The sequence below is a fragment of the Pleurodeles waltl genome, chromosome 3_1 (assembly GCF_031143425.1).
Source record: "Pleurodeles waltl isolate 20211129_DDA chromosome 3_1, aPleWal1.hap1.20221129, whole genome shotgun sequence".
Lineage (NCBI taxonomy): Eukaryota > Metazoa > Chordata > Amphibia > Caudata > Salamandridae > Pleurodeles > Pleurodeles waltl.
The window spans coordinates 278,798,338-278,824,909 of NC_090440.1; the positions used below are offsets into that span (position 1 = coordinate 278,798,338).

Sequence of the window (26,572 nt, forward strand, 5' to 3'; positions counted from 1 at the left end):
CAACAAAAAACCCACCACCAACAACAAAAGAAGAAAAAAGGCTACAAGTAAGTGTAGCGCGTCCGGAAGCGAAATATATGCTTCCCAGAAAGCATAGTCAAAAAACGCGGGGAACGGTGCTCCGAATATCGGTAGCGCGTCCCACCCGTGAGGACAGAAAGAGACGCCGCGTCAGAGCGCGGCGTTACAAGTCTAGCCAGAACTGCCAGGACAGGTCCTCCATGAACCAGAACACAAGGTGCCCAGGACCAGTTTCGCTCTAGTTAGGACTCATCAGCCAGGTATAGCTTGGTTCCAGAGAGAGAGTATACATGGAACACACATTTGGGCCTACACTTTCCTCTTAGGGAGGCACATTAAAGTACACAAAAAAAGTGGTGAATGGAATGCTTGAATTAATCTCAGCCACTAATAATTCTTTGGGGCTGCATCCAGTGTATTGTTATTTTGCACACCATTCAACTCAGTTTGGGCCCAACCATATGCAAATCAGTCTTCACCCTGCTCTAGTGGGAACAGTCCAGCCCAATCTGCCAGGCCAGGCAGTCCCTGAACTAGAACACAAGCAACCCAGGACATGTTTCACCCCTAATTAAGGCTCATCAGCCAGGGTTAGCTTAGTTCCAGTGACACTGTGGATGGGGCCTACATCGTGGCATACCCGTCCCACATAGGGCGACAAGCTGAAGTGTACAAAAAAGTGATGGATGCATTGCTTTAATTGTGCAAATGGTACCCTAGACAGTGACAGTACACTCATACATCAGCCACCCATTACTCCTATGCCTGCATAGACCTTATTCTCCATCCGGTCACTGATTTCCTCCGAGTGTCCAAGGTACAGATTCTCCCTCAGGGCATATCTGACCATACACTAGTGCTTCTTTGACTGGGCTCCATGGCCACTCAGCTGCCAGTGTGGCACTTAAACACATGACCCCTCATTATGTCCCTGGTGGTCTTCAGACTGCCAGGGCTGCAGTGGCGGTCTGACCGGTGCCAAAGCAGTGGTCCGACCGCTTTGGCAGTGGTCAGACTGCCACATTATGACTGTGACAGTTGGGCCACGGCCGGACCACCATCACCCCTCCACTGGACGGACTAGTGGTGCTGGTGGTCCTAATCCACCAGAGCAGCACTGCATGCAGCGCCACCCTGGGGATTACGACCCCCTCTCTCTGCCAGCTTTTACATGCCGGTTGCACCGCCATGTAAAAGCTGATGGAGACGGGGTGCAGGGGGCCCCATGGGGGCCCTTGCACTGCCCATGCACTTGGTAGGGGCAGGGCAGGGGCCTCCATGGACTGCCAGTTAAGACAGTGCAGACAGTGAAACATGCAAAAGGTACTGTTGCACCCTACACACTGCAACATTGTTGCTGGTTTATGAGCCAGCGTCAATATTGTGGGCTGTTCCCCACTGGGTAGGCTGGCAGAAAGACTGTTTCTGCACTCTGACCCAGCGGGGAACTTGTAACAGGGCCCGCGGGAAGGTGGCCGCAGTGGCGGCAACCTGACCGTGGGAGTTTGGCGGCAGCCTTTTCCACCCGCCAAACTCGTAATTACCCCCATGGTGTCTTTGGGACGAGACATACTCCTGAGCTGTAGCTGATGCGCTCCAAATGTACTTTTGGACTATTGAAGGGACAGTCAACACTCCTGGCACATTATGGGCAGCCTGTAAAGCTACTGTCAGGGATCATGCTAAAGTATTCTTCTTCAGAAGAAGAGAGATAAACTCCAGCAGATAATTCAACTGGCAACCCAAGCCCTCTGGATGGAAGCGCTCCCCAGGGGAGACCCCCCGAAACCTTCAGATGACCTGAGGCGAGATCCACCTATTATCTCTGGAGGCAGTGCAATGGGGAATAATAACAGCAAACTACTCTACTGGCTAGCTGACCATCCCATGACTACACAAGTGATTCTAGAGATAGTGGATGCTGACGGCTTCCTCCAGCACGCTGCTGAGGGCAAAATACGGGCATTCCTGGGCTGCTATTGGTACTTATATGCAGATTCTGACGGCCGCAAGCAAAATTGGATTTCCCCCTACTGAATGAAGTCTTGTTGCCTCGAGTGTCATGAAGTGAGAGACAGGCCCTGGAACAACCTCTCATGGGTGAAGAGATCTCTAATTCGTATTGGCATTGGTAGCCGCAAAGACACACGGCCTGATGGATTCCCTACGGAATTCTTTAGCAAATACAGGGAGATTTTTCTCCACATCTGCTTGCCCTTTATAATGAGGCAGTCGAAGTTGGTCATTTCCCACAACAACTCGAGATAGCCACTATTGTGGTCATTCTAAAATTGAGCCCCCCATCCACTGACTGTGCAGCACATCGACCCATTGCACTCAATAATGGAGAAATAAAGATAGAAAAGTAAATATTCTCGCCACACATCTAAAAACACTTATACATCCAGACCAATGCAGCTTCATACCGACCAGGGGCATGAGGCATTGTTTTAGATGCTTCCATGTTGCCCTAGCTTGCCAACATCTTCTATCACCATCCCTGGCTCTGTTGTGAACAGACTTCGAGAAAGCCTTTGGCACAGTGGACTGGACTTATCTGGCTCAGGTTCTTCAGAAGGCAGGCTTGGGACCGCGATCCTGTAACTAGGTCAAAGTACTTTACTCCAATCCGACTGCATGTGTACATATTAATGGTATAGTCTTTGCTCCATTCCCCATCTGCCGAGGTACAAGACAGGGATGCCCCCAATCCGCCTTCTTTTTGCTCTTGCCCTCTAGCCCCCAGCTCGACTTATACACAATGATGCACAGATACGGGTCTGGGAACGTGATACAGGGCATGATGATTGCATTGCACTGAGCCAACAATGTCCTTCTATTCCTTTGTAAACCTGAGGAGACTGGTCTGCGCTATCTTTGTCTCCTTCAGCTCTATAGAGAGGCCTAAGGTCTGCAGGTGAACCCAGCAAAGTCGGTGCTGGTTTCTCCTCATCACTCTCATAACTGCATCGCATGGCAGGACACAGTACCAGTGCCGCAATTGAGCTTCCGCTATTTGGGCGTCCAAGTTGCTCTCCATCCTGAACTGGCTTGGAACCTTAACTTTACTCTGTTGATTATAAAGGTCAAGGTGGATTTGAAAAAATAGTGGCCCCTCCCACTTAAAATATCAAGGCAGATCACTCTCTATAAGCTGATGGTCCTGACAAAGTTCTTATATCTTTTTCAAAAACTTCAGAAATTAATACCTCGGCAATGGTTCAAGGAGATGTCTTCCAATTTACCAACTATTGTCCTCCTAAGCTAGCACAATCAAAGCAACATATATAATTAGACCAGACGCTTGATGCATTAAAGTAATATACATAGAAAGTCCAAGTGTTCTGTGAGACTTTTGTTGTCTTCAAAATTGTTTCAGAATCATCCAAAAGGTAATATAACAAGCATGTCCATACAAGTCATGTATCCAGCAAATCCATACAGGCAATGTAGCCAACACGTGTTTTGTCGTAATGGCATTTTTGCCAACAACTTCATCAGGGCTACATAAAACACAAGCTACAGAGAAACCCATCAAATTAAGATATGTAACACAATTGAATCAAAGAAAGACTCCATGGAATTCCAACAGTATCTTAGAATCACACAACACGAACAAAGGAAAACCGAAGTGAGTGACAAAGCTAGGAGATCAAAGTCGTAAAGTAAGAGTTGTCCACCACCAAACGTGAAAATTGTCATGCAACATAAATAAAAGTGTGTTCGGTCAACCATTAAAACACGTGTTATCCAAGACCACAACTCAGCACAAAAGGCGCAGCCAACAACTGCATCTCTTACCAATAAAGAAACTTCAGTGTCATGCAAACAGAGGTCCATCAAAAAAGTTCTACTTAAACAGAGGGCAAGAAAGGGAGAGACCAAGCTGTTGGATCGTCTATAGCACCCGAAACGATACCTCTAGAAGTCCTGTTTTATAGCTCGTGTGACAGTTAAACAATACTAAAATGCCACTCTTAAAACAAAAGCAATGCTGCAGATCTTTGAATAATACAGGACATGCTTTTTTAAGTATGTTCATTGATAACAGCCTTAGAAATCATGCAGCTCATATAAGAGACAGTTGATTAAAATGTACAAAACGGTCCTAGGAGAGATTGCAGGTGCAGGTGCAATTGTGGTAACCCCTTGGGTAGTTGTCTTGAGAAAATGATACCCTTTTTGGAAACAGATTTTGACCTTTTTTCATTTTTTTGCTGATTTTCCTATTTTAAAATATTTGAAAATAGAATACAGTTTGAAAATGAAATAAAAAACGAGGCTATCTAATAATTACAATGTATAGTGTCAAATCTATGTACAGCCTAGTTCCAGATTCAAAACCATAATGTTAGAAAAGGAAAAATTTGTGATTAAGTAACCACTAGTTGTGATCAAGCACTTGACAAAATCCATTACTAATATTGAGGAAAACCGTTTACTTTTGCTTACATCTTCTGATTCAAAGACATGGCAGATCATCTTGTATTGCTTCTTCCCTTCTTGAGCTCCAGGTGTTGTCTCAATACAGTCTTGAGAAGCTGATCTTGGCATTCGGCGTCTTGCCATGAGAACCACAATGTTGCCAATATCTGCGATATATGAGATTGTGCGTAACGCATGATCCATCATTGTTTCCTGCAAAAACGAACAAATAAATTATGTTCTGCTCTTCTCCTTGCAGTGCTGCACCAGTGAACACCTGTGTATTTGGAAGAGTAGAGAAAAGAAAGAAATATTGCTAAGTTTACATTAGAACTTGAGCGTCCAAGTAATAAGGAACAGACTTAGTTAGGAATATCTCTGTGGCAGTAAAACCTATTACTTACGCAAGACTATTGAAGGGAGAGGACAGTCCCAGGTGAGTATTGTCTATAGGGGAGTCAGAGGACCCAAAGTAAAGCCAAGAGCCATACTCTATCCTGGTCAATAAACACCTGAGACTAAGCTCCCCATTACAAAAATGTTGTTATTGTAAATCACACCTTTGGCAGTAAAATTAAAATCCACCAAACTGCCCGTACCCTCCTCGTGGATTTCTTTTCTTCTCTGCACTCTATCCTCACTCACCCCAGTCGCTATCTCCCCGTTGAATTGGTTATGCATTGCACTTCAGTCTTTCTGAATTACTGTATCCTAGCTGGAGTAATTGAAATCCCAATAAAAAATTACAACCTAAAGAAATCCACTAAATAAATAAGTCACCCCTAAAGTAGGCTCTAGGTAGCCCATAGGGCAGGGTGCTATGTAAGTAAAAGCCAGGACATGTACTTTTAAGTATTACTTTTTCTGGTAAGAAAATTTCCCAAAGTCTTTTTTCAATACTGTGAGGCCTGCTCCCCTGATAGGCCAGTATTGGGACCTACTTAATATACTTTTATGCTGTAATTCCTTATCAGAAAGGAGAAGCTGCATTATGTTTTAAATCACTGGAATTGTAATGATAAATCCTCTTTACTAGTGAAGTCGGATATATAATTGATATTGTAGAAATGGCATCTTTAGAAAATGGGCATTTCTCTGCTCTCACTGCTCTCTATGACTGGCAGCCTGTCTCCAATACACTACTGGTGTGGGCTGGGTTACAGTTAGCATTCCCTCCAGACATCCACAACACAGGACACTCAACTGTATCTGCATTCATCTGCATACTGGTGGGTCTTCCTGGGCTGGGAGGACGGGAAGGGCTCACACTTACCCCTCAGCGGGTAGTGGCCTGAGCCCCTCACAAAGGGTTGATTACCCCCACTAATAGTCTGGAGCCAGGCCAGACTGAAAGGGGGGCATGTGCACTTCAGAGAGATCCTTTGAAGTCATCTCCCACATCAAAGACACTTGTGTATAAGTACTGGGTCTCTGACCCCCTGAAAGTAGTACACTACTGGACCTGCAAAGAACTCTACTGGATTAAAGACTGCTGTGCCGAAAGGATTACCACTCTCCCAGGATCAACTGTTCCCAGGAATTGCTTCTCTGCTTTGTTGTGTTGCCCTGCTGATCTCTGCCCTGCTAAGGAGCAAGGACTAAACCCAGAGTGACTCCAAGGGCTTGCTGGCTTGCCCCCTGTTCTCACTGAGGTCTTGGGGACATCAAAGACCTGGTGCTTCATCTCAGCCCGCACCATTCCAAGCGTGCCTGTTGCCACTGGCACATTGGAGAAGTGAGTGTGATGTATCATCTCAGCCCCGCAATGTTCAGAGTGTGCCTGTTGCTGCAGGCACATCAGATAAGTAAGTGTGGTGCTTCATCTCAGCCCTGCCCTGTTCAGAGCACGCATGTTGCTGCTGGCACACTGGAGAAGTAAGTGGGATGATTCATCTTAACCCCAACTGCTCAGAATGGGCCTGTTTCCACTGGCACATCGGAGAAGTGAGCTCAGTGCTTCATCTTAGCCCACCACACTGTTCTGTGACAGTGAATCTTCCCTGCTTTGGCTTTTGCTTCGAGGAGCAGGGCCTCTGCACTCATGAGTGCTAGTGAAGCAGCGCCGCAGGAGTCCTCAGTCACCATGTGCATCCCAGCCATGCCTTCCTGGCTTCCTGACACCCGGACAACAGTACACTCACCTGCAGCAATGCAGGCCCAGTGTGCATGGCCCACGGACAGCCCCATCATCTGCATTCACTTACTAAAGGGACACACTGAGTCCCAAGGCAAACAAAGAGACACACTGAGTCCAAAGACAAGCTTCACAGTGCATCACTCATAAGTAACGACCACAAAAGCTTTAAGAGGAGCCCACTAAAATCGAGCACTGTTTGAACATTTACATTTAAAGCATTATAACTCGGGATATACCATTTGGATTATTGTCGTTTAGGTCTTATTTTATTCATATAAATCATCCCTATTTTTATAAAAACCTGTGTGGAGCTTTTTCGTGGTATTTTCATTGTGTTGTATGCATGTGTTGCACCAATACTTAACACATTGCTTCTTATGATGAGCCTGGATGCTCTACGCCAAGCCACCAGAGGGTGAGCACAGGTTATCTTAGGTGTGTAAATAGCTTACCCTGACTATAATGGTGGGTTCTGCCTGGCTTTGGTGCATACCATAGCGAACTAGAAGAGCCCCATTTCTAACAACACCGATTGGATTTTTGGTGGTAAGGCTCTGTGATTGTGCCCTACTGAAAGACATTGTAGTGAATGCCAGGTTTTGAGGTTAAAAAAACAGTACTTAATCAAAGGCTAATAAAAGACTTTAGTCACAATACAAAATTTGTTTGGTGTTTCATTCTAATTTGAGGACTTGTGATAAGTTCTAAGGTGATATCTCCCTGTGGAAAATGTGATAATTTGCAGGTATTTGATGGATCTTTTTTGAAGGCAATGGTTTTTCTTCATAAATTCCTCATAGGCATTATGGTTAGTGCTCTTAAATCCCAAAGATGACAAATTCATTATAAGTGTACAAGTATCATCCTATCCATGTGAGAAAATTATCTGAGATGAGGAGTACACAAAATATGGGCCACTGCCAGTAGCCACAAACTGTCAATTTATTCCCCAGAGTTATATTGCAGCTTCCCCATAGAGTTCTAATGAACAACTAAAATGCTACTATTCTATATTAATGAGAAATATTAGAAACACCACAACACTTTTCGCTGGAATACAAGATGAAGAATTGAAGTCAGAGTATAGAGTAGAATGCAGTAAATGAACAGGTGTTTATTTAGGTCAGTTAAATTATGGTTAGTATTCCAAAAGAGGTAAAATGAGGACACATGTTCTATAAATTCAGAAATAGCTTCCTCATCTTTCTTATCCCCATCTCATGTCCCATTCCATTCCCCAGCACAGAGTTCTAATTAGGGGTGTGAAAAATGCACATAATTTGCTTTCATGTAGATTACGCAAAATGAAGTTAAAATTCCATGAAATTATGTGTAATACTGAGAACTCCAAATCCATAATTTACTGCTACAGTTCAGCACAAAATGCATCCTTGGGTCAGGTTGTGTCAGGATGCAAAGCTTGTGCCAAAATCAGCTGTTCATGTTCTATTGTTCCTGTGCATTTGAGGGAAATGTTTGCTATAAATTGTGCAATTTCCTATAAATCTTTACTTTGAATGACACCTGTTAGACTTTTCATCCTTGGCGTGGTCTCCCTTAACTTTTTGCCTCTGTTTTCCCAGTAGTTGATGTGTGCTGGACTCTGTTTTTGCTGTTTTTGTTACTCTGGCACTTCACCACTGCTAACCACTGGTAAAGTGCAAGTGCTCCTTTACAAAATGTGTATGTAATTGGCTTATCCATGATTGGCATATTTGATTTATTAGAAAGTCCCTAGTACAGTGCACTAGAGGTGCCCAGAGCCTGTAAATCAAAGGCTACTAGTGGGCCTGCAGCACTGGTTGTGCCACCCACATAAGCAGCTCTGTAATCATGTCTCAGACCTGCCACTGCAGTGTCTGTGTGTGCAGTGTTAACTGTAAATTCGACTTGGCAAGTGTACCCACTTGTCAGACCTAAACCTTCCCTTTTCTTACAAGTAAGGCACCCCTAAGGTAGGTCCTAGGTAACTCCCAAGGGGAGGGTGCAGTGTATGGTTGACGTAGGACATATAGTAATGTGTTTTATGTGTCCTGACAGTGGAATAGGCCTACTTCAAAGGGCAAAATGGGTATAAGAAGGGCACCCAAAACCACAGACTTTAGAACACTTCTGGAAACCAAGAGGAACCTCTGCCTGGAGAAGAGCTGAGGAAGAAGATCTCCCCTGCCTGTGACTGTGCTTTGTGGAGCCCTCCTGCAGTTGCTGCTTCTGCCTGTGCTAGAGGACAAAGACTGGGCTTTGTGTTGCCTTCCGTCTTGTGAAGAACTCTCCAAGGGCTTGATTTAGAGCTTGCTTGTTGTTTGAAGTCTCAGGGACAGCAAAGACTTCTCTCTGCCAGCACTTGGAGTCTCTGGAGAGACTCCTACTCTGCCAAGTGGAGCCTATCCAGTGCCTGGCACCCTGAAAGAAGAAGCTGGCAGCCCAAGAGTGAGAAATCCACGCACCAACCTCCGTGCGGGGAAAAGATCGACGCAACTCCGATCTGCAGCTGAAAAATTGACGGGCTGCCAGCTTCGTGGCTGAAAAACGATGCTCACCTGCAACGCAACCGGAAGATCGATGCCTGGAGCTGGGGAAACGACGCGCAGCATTGCTGATGGAGGCTGGAGAGATTGCAACCTGCGTTGCGTGGTTTTCGGGCCATCGTGCAGCTGAATTTCTGACGCAAACACCACTGGGCCTATAAATACAACACAAGGCCTGCCCCGACCCAAGAGTGCTGACCGGGTCAACGCATCGCTCTCCTGCGGAGAGAAGAAACAACACACGCCGACCCTACCAAAGGAGAAATGATGCAAGGTCTCTCTCATGAGTGAAATCGATGCATCCCAAGCCCTTTTTGACGCACCCTCACCTGTGCAGGGTTATTTTTGATGCACCCAAGGTACATTTTCACGCTAACAGTGTTAGTGTGTGTTTAAAATCACATGAAGACTCTTCATTTTTAGGGATAACTTGACTTGTGTATTGTGGATTTTTGTCATTTTGGTCTTGTTTTGTTTAGATAAATATTGTCTAGTTTTCTAAATCTGTGTAGTGTCAGTTTGTAGGGTTTTCATTGAGTTACTGTGTGTGTTGGTACAACTACTTTACACCTAGCACTCTGAAGTTAAGCCTACTGCTTGTGCCAAGCTACCAAGGTGGTAAGTGGGGGTTAGTTGAGGGAGATTCTCTTTTACCCTGACTAGAGTGAGGGTCCTTGCTTGGACAGGGGGGTAACCTGACTGCCAACCAAAGACCCCATTTCTAACAACACCTAATAATGCAAAGGGACATAATGACAATTTCAGAAACTTTGTCAACAAGGGAACACAAAATTAGCAAAATTACATGAAGTACGCAGGTGTAATTTACATTTTACCCAGGCCAAACTATTGCTGTGGTTGTTATTGCTTTGTGTCTTAATTTGATGAAGCTGAACCAATTGCAATATTTCAGTTTGCCAGCTGTAATCCTGTACCTTTTAGACATTTTCATGACTTGCATATATCTTGGATTGAACACTGATTGAAAATAAATTACCCAAATTCAATGATCGATTCTTGGTCCCTATTGTATGGCAAATCGGCTTCACAAAAATCTAAATTGTTTAATATTGTTGATACCCTCGATGTGTCCATCAACTTAAAATGATCAGTCAGATGAGAATTTGTAAAAGCACGCGCATTATTAAAGTCCAAGGTAGAAAACAATGCTCGATACTGCGCACCCTCATCACCCAGGGTTTGTTATTGCAGTCCTAATGCTCATTGCAGTCGAAGTGTTCATAAACAAAACTTGCTCTCTGTTCCAATCCTACAGGCGTAGGATGAAGATGTCCTTCCACTGCTGGGTATATACAGACACCATGACTGAGAATTTACAGCAGGCCAGCATGTGGCTATTTGTCAGGTAACAGAGGTGAGACAAAACTATAGTCGCGTATACATCTCTGACATTGTCATGCTAAAATTGCAAGAATAACATGGAAAAAATCTAATTTACTACTTGATACTCAAGTACTAATTCGAATAAATTGCAGACCCATAATTAGAAATAAACATCACTGCAGCTATTCACACTTAGCCATCAGCAAGAACTTGACATACTGCAATCTTGCATAAATGACTAATTCCCACAAATAGCTTCTCTCCGACGATGACACCTTGCATACCCTAGCAGCTTTGTACTTGTCATTCTTCTAATCCCTTCTGGCACAATAGAAACCAATATGTTTTTTAGGGAATACAGTGATTCGCTCTAAAATTCACGGTATCTTAAACTCGGCAGAGGGCATCAAGCCAAGGATTTAGTCAAGACAATATAAATGAAATATTAAAATAACTTTTCCTGAGACAAGGGATATAAGTCCCCTGACAGATCACACCAAGCAGACAGCAATACATTAATTTCACATTCAAATCAACAACAGTTTCTTTTTCAAATACAACAATTTTCAAAGCAGAACTCATTATATAGATTGCATGCAATCAATACAGATACTCTACTAGAACAACTGCATGTCCAGCAAATGTAAATCAAAATCAGATGAGCACACGTGTAAACATTGTCTTATATATAGCTAATTATTGAACTACCTCCCTTAGTGCCACTGTCTGTTCACACGTTGACATCCTATTGAGTAGGTGACATTTATATGCACCAGTAAAGCAGCAATATGTATTTTAACTGGTCCTTGGTCTTCATCTTATTCCTGTAAATTCTATACCGACAAAAAGGAACTATTTCTCATTGCATTTTAAACCTATCTTCACCTATTTCATCCATTTCCATATCTATAGAATATTTAAGGCATTACGATATAAATAAAATATTTTAATAAGGTGTCTCAATTGATGCAGAAGAAAATCTGCACAAGCACGCCCAAGATGTGAGCCTTTCCCTTGAAACATTGTAAAGCAAGGTCTAATTCAGCATCATACTGTAAAATAGTTGCACTTTCTATTCAGTAGCCTTCGTATTTCCAAATATATATTTTTTGTTGTGCAAAGTAGCGATTATTTTATGTTCCATGTTCAAAATAGAAATTGCTCCACTTTCACATTCTATGTGGATTTTCACACAATAAGCCATGGTTAACTAATGTGGATCTTCTTTAGAATAATTTTCTGGGGGCTTGGATATGGTGTCGGGCTGAATGGACAGAAGAAACCGGGAGAAAACTATAGTGTTAGTATTTAAAGTAGAGCGTGACAGGACTAGTATTACTGAGGTCCCAGGAAGCCCTAGTGACTATTCTACATTGGGGCGGTTCAGGAACTACACAAGTGAAATTAAATTGCATCATCCACTTTGCTGTAAGCATCCAAAGTTTGCACACCGACAAAGAGCTGGACTGTCTCAGTGAGAAAAGGCATAAGAAGAGTGTGGTGTTAGGACCCAAAGGCAGCCACGCAATGTGAAAGTAATATTTACCACTGATGAAGTCAGCTCCCGTAGGCCCTACTAGGATAGCCTTAAAGAAAAAGAGGTGTTTACAGGAACCTCACCAGTGAGCAGGTAAGATGCCAAAAGCAAGGAACCCTGGCAAAGTGGAGAAGATACCTCTGATAGGCTAAAACCATTGGATGGCTACTGAATCATCCTTGGGAGCTTGAGCTGTGCCTCCAATCCCCTATTAGTGAATAGTGCCTCAGTTTATGGGAGAGAGGGTGAATATTCTTACTACACCAGCAATGAAATCCAAGTACAGTAACAAGTCAGAATAATAGACAAGTATCCACTTACAGAAACCTAAAACTGCTTACCAAAAGGTTTACAGAAATAGACAATACACAAGGAGGAGGCAAAGGTGAAAGAAGAGCAACCTAACAAATGTTAGCAAGCCATCTATGGGAAACACAGGTCCCTACAATAATACACATTGTTGTATCCTTGACGACCGGAGCTTGTTCCTTTCCTACCTGTCTACCCAGTGATGTTATTTTGCATTCTCTGGCGATGCTCTAGCACACAGATGTTACTGATGTGGCTCTGTGGTGTATTTATGGGCTTGACTGGTTGTTTGCAGACTTTTGGTTGCACATGTGGTTAGTACAGTGCATGACTGGGACAAGTCCTATAAAAGAATAGTGTGTTAGTGAAGTGTGTGGGTTCCTGAAAGATGCTCTGAATTTGTCCCTTCAAGTGTGATGCTGTGATTAGGCAGAGTGAGATGCATAATATTTTGCAAACTATGCTAGCTGACTCAGCTATTTCTCTCTGGGTTTGCATGAATGGATGCATGGATCTTAACTTGATGCACAAACATAACTCTGCAAGTAGGTTTAAACTGGTGTTGGCAGATGTGGAAAGGCAGAATATGCACTTTATACATAACCATGTAGTGTCAAACTCTAACCAGCTCAGTGCAAACATGGTGTGTTTTTTTTTTCTGACAGTGGAAACTAGGATTGTATTGCTTCTCAGAACATATTTGGGATAAAGTAACCCTACTTTACAATTTAGATATTGCAAGCCACCAAGGAGTTCCATTACTATATAGAGGAACAGACCTTTCATCTTGTTAATGTACAGCCAGAAAAACAGAGCAGGAGAAAGAAAATCAACACTTCATTTTTTGTTCTTTAAATAGCTGTTTTAATTACGCTCCCTGATCAGACCGCCTTTCCTTTTGGCTGCTGGCACTGGCAGCAGGCACTGCTATGTCAAAACTCAACGGTAATAAGTTAATATAATCAGTGCATTACAAGTCGATGATTATAAAGAAATTAGAGAAGGGTTGCCATACAGTAATTGCAGAATCCAATGATTGTAAGGAGATAAGTAATAAAATGACAGTTGCACAATAGGGTTAGTGAATACTCATGTGAGATAAACATATAAGAAAGTCTTTCAGGCACCCCTGTCTCTGGCTGTCACTAAAATGGGCGTCTCAGCTTTCCCTAGGTGTTATGCTCTTTGTTGCCTTCTTGTGATCTTTTTTTCTACTAGGAGCCCAAAACTATAAATAAATCTGTATAACTTAGTTCACATATGCCAAGCTTAACAAAGGAGTACTGCATTGCTATTCCAATGCGCCTTGCATCTCCTGGGAACATTTTCTGTAGCTGTACAAGATTTTCTTTTTTGGCAAGCTAGATGGAGCTCTTCTCATAAGAAGTCAATGTATTTTCTTCTTTATTTCTCATTTTGCAGATGGTCTCCCTCTTGCTCATCTCTCAGCCCGATGTTCCTCTCTGTTTTCATACTCGCACATCGTGGACTTTATATACAGCAGCTGCAGCTCCTTCGATATGGCGGAGGAGTGTTACCCTCAACGCGACAACGAAAGGATAATAAACTGTGTTTATTATCCTTTCATTGTGAAAGGGGTGGGGCCATGTGGGATGACGAGGATATGAGGGGAGTGCACTGTGCACTCACCTCAGTGTGCATGTGTGTTTGGCCTGCCATTTTGGGCGGGCCAAACACACATGCGCACTGTGCTCTCTCCAGCCTGGCAATGTGTTGTTGGGCTGGAGATAGCAGGCACAGGCTCCCAGTCTGCCTGGGAGTGCAGTGCCCTGACTGGGCCCTCCCAGCCAATCCTAATGCTGCTCTGAGCAGTGTCCAGATTCGCTGCAGGGCAGGCTGGGAGCATGTGCCTGCTGAGGAGACGGAGGAGTGGTAGTGCTGTGGTAAGTTTTTTTTTTTTTTTTTTTTTTTTTCGAATTTGTTTTTGCTCTCACTCACGCCTCTCCCCCGTGCGTGTCCCGCCCCTTCAATGTGCAGTGAGCCATGACTTATATATAGATCTACTCGGAAGCCATTTCCTACTCTTGGCCACTACCTTAAGAAGCAATTAAAGGATTACCAACGGTTCATTGTAAGTTTGTTGCATAGGGCGTAAAAATTAATCCCATTATTTAAAACATAAACAATCATATAAACATTTGACTACTGTTTAACATGTATGTAAAATATATGCAAATCTTCCAATGTACTACTTATAGACTATACCAGCTTTAAAAACATATAAAAACAACCAATACCTTTCAATTAAGTATTACAAAAGATACATCATAAACAGCCATGGGTTTAATGTCAACTATGAAGTGTTACTGGTCACATCAATAGACTCCATGATAAGAACCTTCTGGCTTTCCTAGTACCTACTCAGACTGCCTTGCTGAGCAGACCACTAACTTAGGATCTCCTGGCTGGGATGAATATAATTCTTTACTTTGTACATGAACAGCACCCTCTCAAACCATGATATAGCTCACCACATCACCTGTGGAATTCCTCTGCTTCCCCTCCCCTCACAGTTCTAATATAGAAGTTGGCTCAAGAAAGGTGGCCAAAAACAAACCTGCTGAATTTAATGCTTTTCTGTTGCAAGTTCAGGTAACAGAGCTGAATGTGAATGTCCCATCATCAGGATTCTAAAGCACCCATCATGCTCTTGACCATTTTAATAAACTGATATAAGGACTGTAGGTGTGGGGCTTGTACATTTCCCTGCTGTAATCCCACTTAAAATTTGTTAATACAGACATGAGGTTGTTTTCCCTGTCAGAGTGGATGTCCTTAGGCTAGGACTATAGCTCTTCAATAGCTTCTGTGCTACGACTTCTTAAAGAACACTGCCTTCGAGTGTCTGGTGGCATGTTCCACAAGAAACTGGTTGTTGCCTGGAATATTGTGTGGAGTATCCATAATTGACTCATACCACCACTAAACCTTCCCTTGACCAGCTTTCAAAAATGCTAGAATATGGCAAATGATGTATTTACTGTACAGTAACTAACAGTTCAGCTTATTACGCTACTCCGACACTCTGAATTTTCATATCAAATATCAAAAATATAGGAATATAAATTCCTTGATTGATTGATATCATCAGGAGCAGAAGAGGATAGAATAGGTGTACAGAACATGGGAGCTGTTGGGATAGAAGCTTTCTATCTCAGGTGGACGTGCTACATTGAACATCTGAATAAAGGCACAAAACATCTACATGACGCATGAAATCACAGAATTCTCTTGAGACTTGCCATTGGCGGTCTCCATTTTGAACATATAAAGTATAAGTTCACATATATAGAATATATGTTCCACATGGCATTTAGCATTCTAAGCTTACTTGCTTGGCAGTTGTGATATAGTTGCTCTAGGTGGCACTTGTTCTTAAAATCTTGGTATTCCTCTAACTATTTATCCAGAGAAAACATCATGAAAATCAAAGAAGTATTCTTGCACTAGTTTTGCAAAGGATATAGACTTGCATATACATATTTTTATCTGGAGTTAATCATTAACCACTATAGTAAAGAGGAAGAGCTGGGATCATTTTTGGTGCAGGCCGGATTAAGCAGATCTATCCAGCTCGTCCAAGTACCGTCGGTGGGGGATTTCTTTGGTGGCAACATCTTGAAGATTTACCCATCAACCTCCATCTGAGGCATCAAGGTAAAGCTTTCCTAAGGTCTCATTAATTTGTTCTTTTTACAGTGATGATCAGATCAGTGCCATTCATGCTTATGTCATTAAAATGAGACTGAAAGCTCTTATAGCCGTTCAGCTCTCCCCTGTCCAACATAACTTCGCCCAGATGGATTGCTGCTCCAAGATCGCTGCTGATCCCTGAGCAGGAATCCACCACTAGAGCACCACAGATTATTTTCTTGGGGAGAGCAACAAGACATGTCTCTCCTACTGTACAATGGTCTTTCTGACCCCGGGGTAGAAAGGTTGGGTCTCCCCAAAGATTGGGGATGTTAGCCCAGTCTCACCCGCTAATCACCAGGATAACAAATGTCACATTGCCCTGGATTCCCCTAGGTGTCTAGTTTAAAAAAATGTTTCGGTTTGCTAGGTTTTCCTGTGAGCCAGCTGAGTTAGGGTCCAAAATCTAGAGCTACACACATTGGAAAACGAGGGTCTGTTTTTGGTGAATAAATGCGCTGCCTACATGTTGTGTTTTGGGCTATTTCCCCTCACTGGAGCTAGGTCTAGCCATATAAGTGAGGTACTGTTTTATTGGAAGACTTGGGGGATGCCAAGTGGAAGGAATTTTGTGGCTCCCCACAGTTTCCAGAACTTTCCATCACAGAAATTTGAGGTTTGGAAAGATTCTGGGTGACAGAACATGGTGAGAGCCCACAAGTCATCCCATCCTAGATTCCCCTATGTGTCTAGTTTTCAAAAGTACAGGTTGGCTAGGTTTCCCTAGGTGCTGGCTGAGCTAGAGCTCAAAATCCACAGCTAGGCATTGTGCAAAATAAAAATCAGTGGAAAAATTAGATGTGTCCATGTTGCGTTTTGGGGCTTTTCCTGTTGCTGGCACTAGGCCTACCCACACAAGTGAGGTACCATTCTTATCGGGAGACTTAGGGGAACGCCAGGTGGAATGAAGTTTGTGGTTCCCCTCAGATTCCAGGACCTTGCATCACAGAAATGTGAGTTTCTTTAGACAAATGTTGAGGTCTGCAAAGGACTCTGGGTGACAGTCTCTGGTGAGAGCCCCACAAGTCACCCCAACCTTGATTCACCTAGGTGTCTACTTTTCAGGAATGTACAGGTTTGCCAGGTTTCCCTTGATACCAGCTGAGCTAAAGCCCTAAATCCACAGCTGGCAGTTTCCATAAAACAAGTTAGTCTTCAATGGAAAAATGTGATGTGTCCACGTTGCGTTTTGGTGCATTTCCTGTTGTGAGCACTAGGCCTACCCAAACAAGTGAGGTACTCTTTTTTTATCTGGAGACTTGGGGGAATGCTGGGTGAATGGAATATGAGGAAAATGTGTTTCTTTTACAAATCTTGAGGTTTGAAAAGGATTCTGGGTGACAGAACCTGGTGAGAGCCCCACAAGTCTCAGCAACCTTGATTCCCTTAGGTGTCTACTTTTCACACATGTACAGGTTTGATAGATTTCCCTAGGTGCTGGCTAATCTACAGCCCAAAATCCACAGCTAGGCACTTTGCAAAAAACAAGTCAGTTTTCAGTGGAATCATGTGATGTGTTCGCATTGTGTTTTGGGGCTTTTCCTGTTGTGGGCACTAAGCCTACCCAAACAATTGAGGCACCATTTTTATCAGGAGACCTGGGGAACACAGAATAGCAGAACAAGTGTTATTAACCCATTGTATTTGTCTGCAAGTGCACCTCCCAAATGTAAGACAGTGTGTAAGAAAGAAGTCATTTTGAGAAATGCCCTATAATTCACATGCTAGTTTGGGTACCCCAAACACAGAAATATCTGTTTTTTCAATTCAATGTCAATATGTTTGTTTTTCAACCATTACTTTCTATAGGAAAACCTACACAAATGACCCCTTGCTGAATTCGGAAGTTTGTTTTTTGTCAGACATATATAGCTTTCTGGAATTAACCTTTGTTTTCACACCCATTTCTACCACTAACTGGAAGGAGGTTGGAAGCACAAAAATAAAAAAAATGGGCTATGTCCCAGTAAAATTAAAACATTATGTTGAAAATTTCGGTTTTCTGATTCAGGTCTGCCTATTCCTGAAAGCTGGGAAAATGGCGATTTTAGCACCATAAACCCTTTACTGGTTCTTTTTGCAAGGAAAAAACAAATGCTTTCCTCTTCAGTACTGTTTTCCCATTTTTCCCAAAAAGAAACACATTTTAGCTGTATTTAGGCTAATTTCTCAGTCCCCTCCAGGGGAATCCACAAACCATGGGTACCGTTACCTGCAAATTTGGCGTGGATAGCTTATGTGGACAAAAAGGTTATGGGGGCCTGAATGCGAACTACCCCAAATTGCCAAAAAAACGCTTAGCACAGGAGGGGGGAAACGGCTTAGCAGCAAAGTGGTTAAAGGCACAGAGTCCCAGTTCCAACCTCTGCCTACCACTAAAAATCTGTCTGACTCCTGTAACTGCAGATTGAGGGACTATCCCTAATCTGACCCTATGGAAGGCAAAAAGGACAGCTAGGCTGCAGGGATAAAAACAAGTAAAAAAGAATGGGGATGGGTGATCTGTCCCTAAAGACATGGGATTGAACTCCCAATCCCGCATGTCAGCATCAGTGGGATTTGTCCTGAATCTCCCACCCCCATACAGGAGACAGAAAGTGTTGCTAGTCATCAGAGATAAAAAACACAAATGGAGAATGAGGTTTAGGGACTAGCCCTTAAAAAAAGGGTGTTGCATTGCTAAATACCCTCCAGGACAACACTATTCTTCTTCTCCCCTGTGAGGGCTGATTAGGGTAGGGTGTCTGCCCCGATCTTAAACCCATAGGGCTGGTAAAGAGCACCACGAGACACCACGGATAGTGTAAAAAAACTTCTTTTTCAAAGGCCTCTAAACGCCTGGGGTTGTACTCCCAACCTGTGTGGGCTGGTGAGGAATTTGTTCACTAGAGGCCTGATTCACAAAGGTAAACTTAAACTTTTGTGTAACTTTACTGTTTTTTTTGCATTCACAAACTACAAGTTTAATGCTGCTCATAGTAATTTCTTGCCTGCGGAGACTCCGCACTTATGGTAGAGACTCCGCATACAAAAAGATATGTGCGGCACTATGGAGTTTCCATAGTCGTAAAATTACTGAGTCTGCACAGTATTCCAGATGTGGTTATAGAGGGAAAACAGTCTAATGGAAGGCACATACATGTAAAATAAAGGTGGCAGAGTCAGTGCACCCCCAAAAAGAGCACCCTTTGGAAGAGAGGCAGGTTCATATGGACCTCCCAGACATGCCCCTCTCCAAAAGAGAGAAAAAACCCATGTACTGTCCTGGTCTGTATCATACACACATAATTAATGGTGCACTGCAGCACAAACACAGAGAATGCATCTCATATTTTTGTTTTTTAATAATGCGGTACAAGGCCACAAACCAATCCCTGGAACCCAAACTGTCTTTCTACCACTGAATGCTGCAGCCACCTACATAGCCAGTGGGGACATTTGGATTTCCTTGAGGATAGTTTTGACAAGTAGAGAAGAGGGAAAGCTGTCCCATTCATCATCCTCTGGAGGCAGAAAGACTATTTCGTGCTTAAGAGTAGAGCCCAATGTCAAGATAGGCTGACACCCCACACATCCCTTTTCTGGACCAATCAGTGGTGACTAGTAGGTTTTATGCTGCCTGGAGCAGATCACTAGGAGATGAAACCACCTTTTACCCCCTAAAGGAGGCAGAAAGATTGTCTGTTTTCTGAGGTGGGGGTTTCAGTACATTACAAGGATATGCAGCCCCACACCCTATTTGATCCCTTGTTTTTTCCATGATGGTCTTTTGGGCTTTGTGACTCCTCCTGTGATGGCAAAAAGAGGGCAAATACCCCAATCAACCCTCCAGGGGGGCTAAAAGCCCACCAGATTACAATAGGGAAAAGGTGAGAAAAGGAATGAGAATGGGTACCCCTCAGGGCACGAGATACCATTTATATCCCGAGAGGGAGGCAAAATGCAGACCTACACCCCTCTGCCAATCTATAAATCAAAACGTCACCCAAATAAATCATCATTTCCTCTCACTTGCCTTAGGGAATCCAGGGTCTTGGTCAGCCAGCAAACAGGTAATCCTACCAACCATGGGCATTTCTGAAACCTAGAGATCCGTGGGAATCCAGCACGCTGTGGCTTGCATAGCGGTCAGCATGGGTTCTTACACAGAATGCCTTGGAAACATCAGAAATAAGCGTGAAACACTCAATTCCATCTATTTCCATGGGGAAGGTCTGCAACATTTTGCCCTGGTTTGGACAGTGCCTAGGGAAACCTATCAACCCAGACACTTTCTGAAAAGTAGTTACCCAGGAGAATGCAAGGTGGTGTAGCTTTCATGGATATCAGAACATTTTTCTAAAAAGTGTACCCTGCAAGCATCAACAGATGAGTCAAAAACATATTTATGGGGCAGAAATCTCAGGCACTCCCAGCCAATGAACAGAGTCTTAGCACTGTGCAAACTCCAAAAAACACTACCTCCACGTGTGGGCGGTCGTGATGCATAATTTAGGAATGGACCAAAATTGTAACAATGCGAAGATCACATTGACATTACATTGCCTTTACACGGTCCAAATTTTGACTAGTTCCTGTCCCAGCCAATATGCCTACTCACATTAAAAGGATGCCATTTTTATTGAGAGAAGTATGGACATGCTGGGTGATAACTTTTTTTGATCCCCTCAGATTCCAGAACCATCCCCCACAGATCTGAGGAAAATCAATTATGGTAGAATATGTTTAATGGTAGAAGGGTATTCTGCACTCTTCCGTGTGGCTAGTTTTTGGAACTGCCTAGTGTTGGCAATCCCTGGGCCCAAATACCACAGTTATGACAACACACAGAAACATTTGAATTTCAAAGACAAATCTTAATATCATCAAATTACATTATGGTGCCTTTCCTGTCATGAGTGATAGGCCAAGACACACCAGTGGGGTACCATTTTTATAAGGGGAAGTGCAGGAACAGTGATTGGATGACTTTTGTGGATACCTGATTTTACAGGTAACCACAAATTTAAACTTTTACAATTAAGAACTATTCCTAAATTCAGAATATTGGGCACATTACAAAAATGCCTAGTTTTCTTTTCACATCCATATTGTATTCAATAGATTTTATCTTATGAATTGGTGAATGGCCAGTATACAATGGAAAGTCACTATTAGTAGCAGCTTAACTGATGGCTCCAAATATTGTGTTGTTTTTGGACAAAGAACAAAGACAATAAATGCCCTGCAACTGGAAGAGTGAGATGAATGCAACTTTTGAAAATCGGACATAAAATTATGAGATGAAAATATTGTCATCTATTTCTAGTTTTCCTACTTAATCTCATTAGTTTCTGAGTTAGATGGTTAGTTACTGTGGGAAAACCATAAGTGATCTACACCAATGACTCCTTGCTGAATTCAGGGTTTACAGAATGTACTGCTTTCTGCGTTCACCTATTGATTTCACACTCTTTCACAAAAAACTGCAAATAGAAACCATCAAATAGAATAAGTTGGCTACCAATTAGAACATTGCAAAAAACTATGATAAAATATTTTTTATAACTCTGCCTGTTCCTGAAAACTGGGAATGCAGTGATCCTAGCACAGTAAACCTTTTGTTGATGCAATTCTTAGAAGGAAAAAAAACACACTTTCTTGCCCACCATGTTTGTCCATTTGCAAAATAAAATAAAACTTTGCTACATTTTGGCTACTTTCTCTGTTCCTTCCAGGAGAATACAAAAACCCTGGAAGCTTTAGAATCTCCAACATTTGTGATAATGGGTAATCAAAGGACATACATTTGGTGGGGATATATTTTGTAGGGGAAAAGTTATGTAGGTTTATGTAAAAAAAGGGCTTAGAATTGTAAGTGGAAAAGGATTACCAGTGAAGTGGCTAAGATTACAAACTCTATTGCACATTGTTTATTCTTCATTAGGAATCATTCATTATGATTATAACCTCTGTCTGCACTTTTTTTTAATGTCATCAAGAGTCAGCCGAAGTATTACAAACTCTATTTTTCATTTTGGGTACTTTCACCAGGAATCACCGATTAAGATTGTAAACTAATTGTACTTGTATATTCCACAAGGATTCAACAAGTATTGTTATCTGCAAGAGGTTTTACGTCTTGATTGAGAACTCAAAATCAAGGCTAATCTTTCTTTTTTTATTTCAAGAGTGTTTCATTGGGATTTTATATAATAGGAAAATAAAATAACATAAATGAAAAGAACCAATACATTGTATGGTATCATCAAATCAAGTGGGAACAGTAGTTTAAGGTATAGGATGAGGAATCAGTCCACATTTACAAAAGTAGAAGGTAGAGATAAGTGTATTTGTCTGCAATGGTGAGGTTAATCAGTGTATGTATTATGTCGGAGTGGTTTTTGATGCTGTGATGAATGATTAGGGTACCTCAGTTGTAGATGAATGAGACAGAGTAAAAGAACGGAGATGAGAGAAGAGAAGAGAAGAAGGAGATAGGTGGTGAAAAGTAGGGAGCACATGGGGGAGGAGGGTGGATAGGGACAGGAGGAGATGGGCGAGTGGGGACAGGAGGGCGAGGGTGGGAGAATGAGTGAGTGGAAGCATGAATGATCAAGTGATCGGATGATCATGTTTACATAAGTGAGTGAGACATAAAGTTGTCTAGTTTGCATCAGAGTTCACCATTCTTAATTGGTGTTGTCATCTAATATAGGTTTAGTGAGTTACAGGCAGTTCTGGTGAATTGGACCCATTCCCACCACGTTTGGGGGGATAGTTTTGATGAGTCTTTCCATTCATTGAGGATATCTTTAAGGCCTGTTGTGACTAGAATGTCCCATAGGAGATGGTCTTCTTTGTTTAATGTCTATTTAATGTTAATGGGGAGGGTGCCCAGTGTAATTGAGGCTAACGTAGGAGTCCATTTTAAAGGAAGAATTTGACATATTGTATTACTGATGTCCTGCCAGAACGTTTTGGTAGAGCTGCACTCCATTTGCATGTGTTTGAAGTCTCCTGTTTCCTTCTCACAGCTCCAGCATGTGTCAGAGGGTCAGAGGCCTAGTTTATAAAGTTTGGCTCCAGTTCAGTAGGCCATATTGGCAATCCAGAATCTGCTTTGTGCTAGTGATGGAGTTATTATGTTGGAAGTGAGGTTACTCCAGGTAGATGGCCAGTCCGGTGAGCCCTGTGGAGTGTTGTTGGAGTCTGATAGTAGAGTTTCCCACTTGTCTTATGTTGGATCATATAGTGAGATTTTTTGTGTGGGATAGGAGGGAGAATAGGTTGGAAGCTAGTTGACCGCCTTTGGTAAATGTTTCTAATGTGTTGAGTAGGAAAGGGGGGGTTGGAGGTTTATGTTTGACTATAAGTTATTTTATTTTAAGGAAATGGTAAAAGTCTAGGCTGTTTAGGTCAAATTTGTCTTTAATTTAAGAGAATGTTATACGTTCTGAGGGGGTGCTGATATCTTTCACCAGGAGAATATCTTTTTCTGCCAATTTCTCTATATATGCATCGTTCTCCCTTCTAGTTTTAAGTTTTCATTCAATCAATCAATCAATCAATCAGAGAATTTGTAAAGCACACTGCTCGCAGGTGAGGGTCTCTAGGTGCTAATATTGGGCAATACAGGGATGTTAGCAGGTATATTATATACAACATAATAAATTAACTTTTAAAGTCAACACAAAAGTCCTACTGTAACTCTTCTGCATAACAGGTTGTTGGAAATGGCCCTTTCTGCAGGGGGATTGCCAGATTTTTTTCCTTCCTCCTCCTCATTTTCTGACATTGTTTTTGTTGGCTTTAGGACTCTGTGCACTTTACCACTGCTAACCAGTGCTAAGATTTTTGTGCGTGCTCCTTTAAATGTAGTAATATTGGCTTATTCACAATTAGCATACTTACCGTACCTGTAAGTCCCTACTAAAGTGTACTATATGTGCACCCAGGGCCTGTAAATTATGGGCCTGAAGCACTGATTGTACCACCAACTACATTAGCCCTTCAAATGTGTCTCAGGCTTGCCATCGCAGAGCCTGTGTGGGCAGTTGTACACTGCCATTCCAACCTTGCAAATGCACCCACTTTCCAGGGCTAAACCTTCTTTTTTTATTACATATAAGTCATCCTAAGGTAGGCCCTATTTAGTCCCAAGGGCAGGGTGCAGTGTATTTAAACAGTTGGACATGTACTTTTAAGTTTAACATGTCCTGATAGTGAAAAATTGCTAAATTCGATTTCACTAATTCAAGGCCTATCCCTCCCATAGGTTAGCATTGGTGTTACCTTGAAGCATCCTTTAAGTGTAGCTTTCAAGTGGGAAAAGTTAGAAATATGGAGTCTGGTGTCTCTGGGCTCACAGTATAAAATCACACCTTATGGTGGAGTCAGATTTCAAATTGTAAGTCTGAATATGCTACTTTTAGAAAGTTGACATTTTCTTAGTTTAATCATTCTGTGCCTCTGCATGTCTATGAATACACGTCTGGGGTCGATGACAGCTGGGCTCTGTGCATTCCCTCTAAGCAGCCACACTCAATGGGAGATTAGGTGTGACTTGATGGGCCTTAATGTTAATGAGCCATTAACTGGCTTGATGGGGGGGCGGAGCTTAGCACTATCCTGCTTACACCTGAATAGGCTTGTCTTGTCCACCCACAGTAGAGCTTAACGACGCTGCATTGTCACTCTAGCCAGTTTGGGGCCTGGACAGGGAAGGCAGGCAACTATGCACTTCAAATGCCTGCCTCTAAAAGCTTCACCTACCTTCCAGAGCTAGGGCAACAAAGTATAAATACTGGATGCCAAACCGCACAAAATCAGAATTCTACTAGAACCAAGGACACTCTGCCAGGAAGAAGGACTGCTATGCTGTAGGAGGGACTGGCACTTTGCTACTTGATTTGCTGTGTTGGCCTGCTGCCTGCGGTTTCTTGCCTGCAATGAGAAGGACTGGACCTGTTCCCTACAGCCTCAAACCCAGAATTCTGCCAGGGCTTGTTGGCTTGCCCCCTGTTTCTGCAGTCTCAGGGGCAACAATGACTGCCTACAACTCTCAAGGTGCTGCTGGACTCTTCCATCTGTGAGGAAACCTCTCCTGATGCTGTTGGACTCCACAAACAGAGCGCTACCCTTGCCTGAGGTGACCCCTCTCCAGTCATGGGCCTCAAAGTGGGCTCTGCAGCCTTCTACGTGGGAAAATTGATGCAGCACCTCGAATGCGTGTAAAATTTCACTGCATCGATCCTTCGATACAGGCTGCTCGGCGACATTGAATTCACAGCCTGCACGACTCAACGATGACACACTGCGCTGCTCAACAATGACACATCGCATTCAACTCAGAGCATGGCGCAGATGCAGGACCCATCTCCCTGGCAAATATCGATATCTACCTGACTGCGCAAATCAGAACCAACGCATTGTGTCCATGACATTGATGCTTTGCTCCATAAAAGGTACTGTTTCAAAGGACCCTGATTGGGTTCTGTAGCTGGTCTACCCTCCCTTGTAGTTTGCCTGGATTTTGGATTTGCACAAGTCCCTTGCGACCTCAAGTAACCTTTTGACCGCTAGGGACTTCTAAGCACTGTTTTCACATTTAGGGGGTCATTTTGACCTCGGCGGTCTTTTTTAAAGACCGCCGAGGGACCGCCGTGCGGAAGACCGCCAGTGGTGGCGGTTTGCCGCTCGGCCTATTATGACCGTTGGCAGCTCTCCGTCCTTTTACAGACTGAGAGCCGCCAACAGCCATACTGGCGGGAGGCGGGGAAGTGGAGGTTGCTCCACCTCCACCGTCACGCCAACAGAACACCGCCCAGCGAATCACATCCTGTGATTCGCCGTGGCGGTGTTCTGTTGGCGGTGCGGTGTCGGCAGGGCTGCCCCCATGGCTCCTGTCCCCTCCCGGAGGATCGTCTGACCAGGTAAGTCGATCGTCCGTGAGGGGAGGGGGGAGGGAGGGTGTTGTGTGCGTGCATGGGGGTGTGCGTGTGTGTATGTAGAGGGGGTGTGTGAGTGCGTGTATGCCTGCAGGGGTGTTGTGTGTATGGGAATGAGTGCATGTATGTCTGTGGGTATGTCTGTATGGATGTGTGCGTGTATGTTTGAATGTGGTTGTGCGTGTGTGTGGATGTAGGCATGTATGTCGCCGTATGTGCGTGTTAGTATGTAGGTGGTACCTGCATGTGTGTCGTGTGGGTATGGGTGAAGTGATGTTGGGGGTCAGGGTGGGGAGGGGGGCCCTGCCACCTTTGGGGGGTGGCAGGGGTGGTGGGGGGTAGGGGAGGGAGTCAGGGTGGGGGTGGGGGAGACACCCATCAGTGCCAGGGAAGGAATTCCCTGGCACTGATAGTGCTTACCGCCATGGATTTCATGGCGGTTCAAACCGCTGGAAATCCACGGCGGAAAGCCGGGTCCAAATACCGCCGGCGGTATAGTGACGGCCGCCGGGCTGGAGACCCAGGTCTCCAGCCCGGCGGTCGTAACGGAGAACCAGCGGATGACCATGGCGGTAACCGCTATGGTCATAATTCCACAAAGTAAGACCGCCAGCCTGTTGGCGGTCTT

The 26,572-nt window shown here is 43.5% G+C and overlaps 1 protein-coding gene across 7 annotated transcripts in view; it reads right to left on the reverse strand.

Annotated features, from left to right (window-relative positions):
• The window catches only part of APBA2 (amyloid beta precursor protein binding family A member 2), a 1,150,852-nt gene that overhangs the window by 294,311 nt on the left and 829,969 nt on the right, over nt 1-26,572 (reverse strand). For all 7 annotated transcript variants that reach the window (XM_069222387.1, XM_069222383.1, XM_069222388.1 and 4 more), the window contains one exon: nt 4,474-4,659. In XM_069222387.1, coding sequence (XP_069078488.1) covers nt 4,474-4,659 — 186 coding nt within the window. The remainder of the gene's footprint in view (nt 1-4,473; nt 4,660-26,572) is intronic.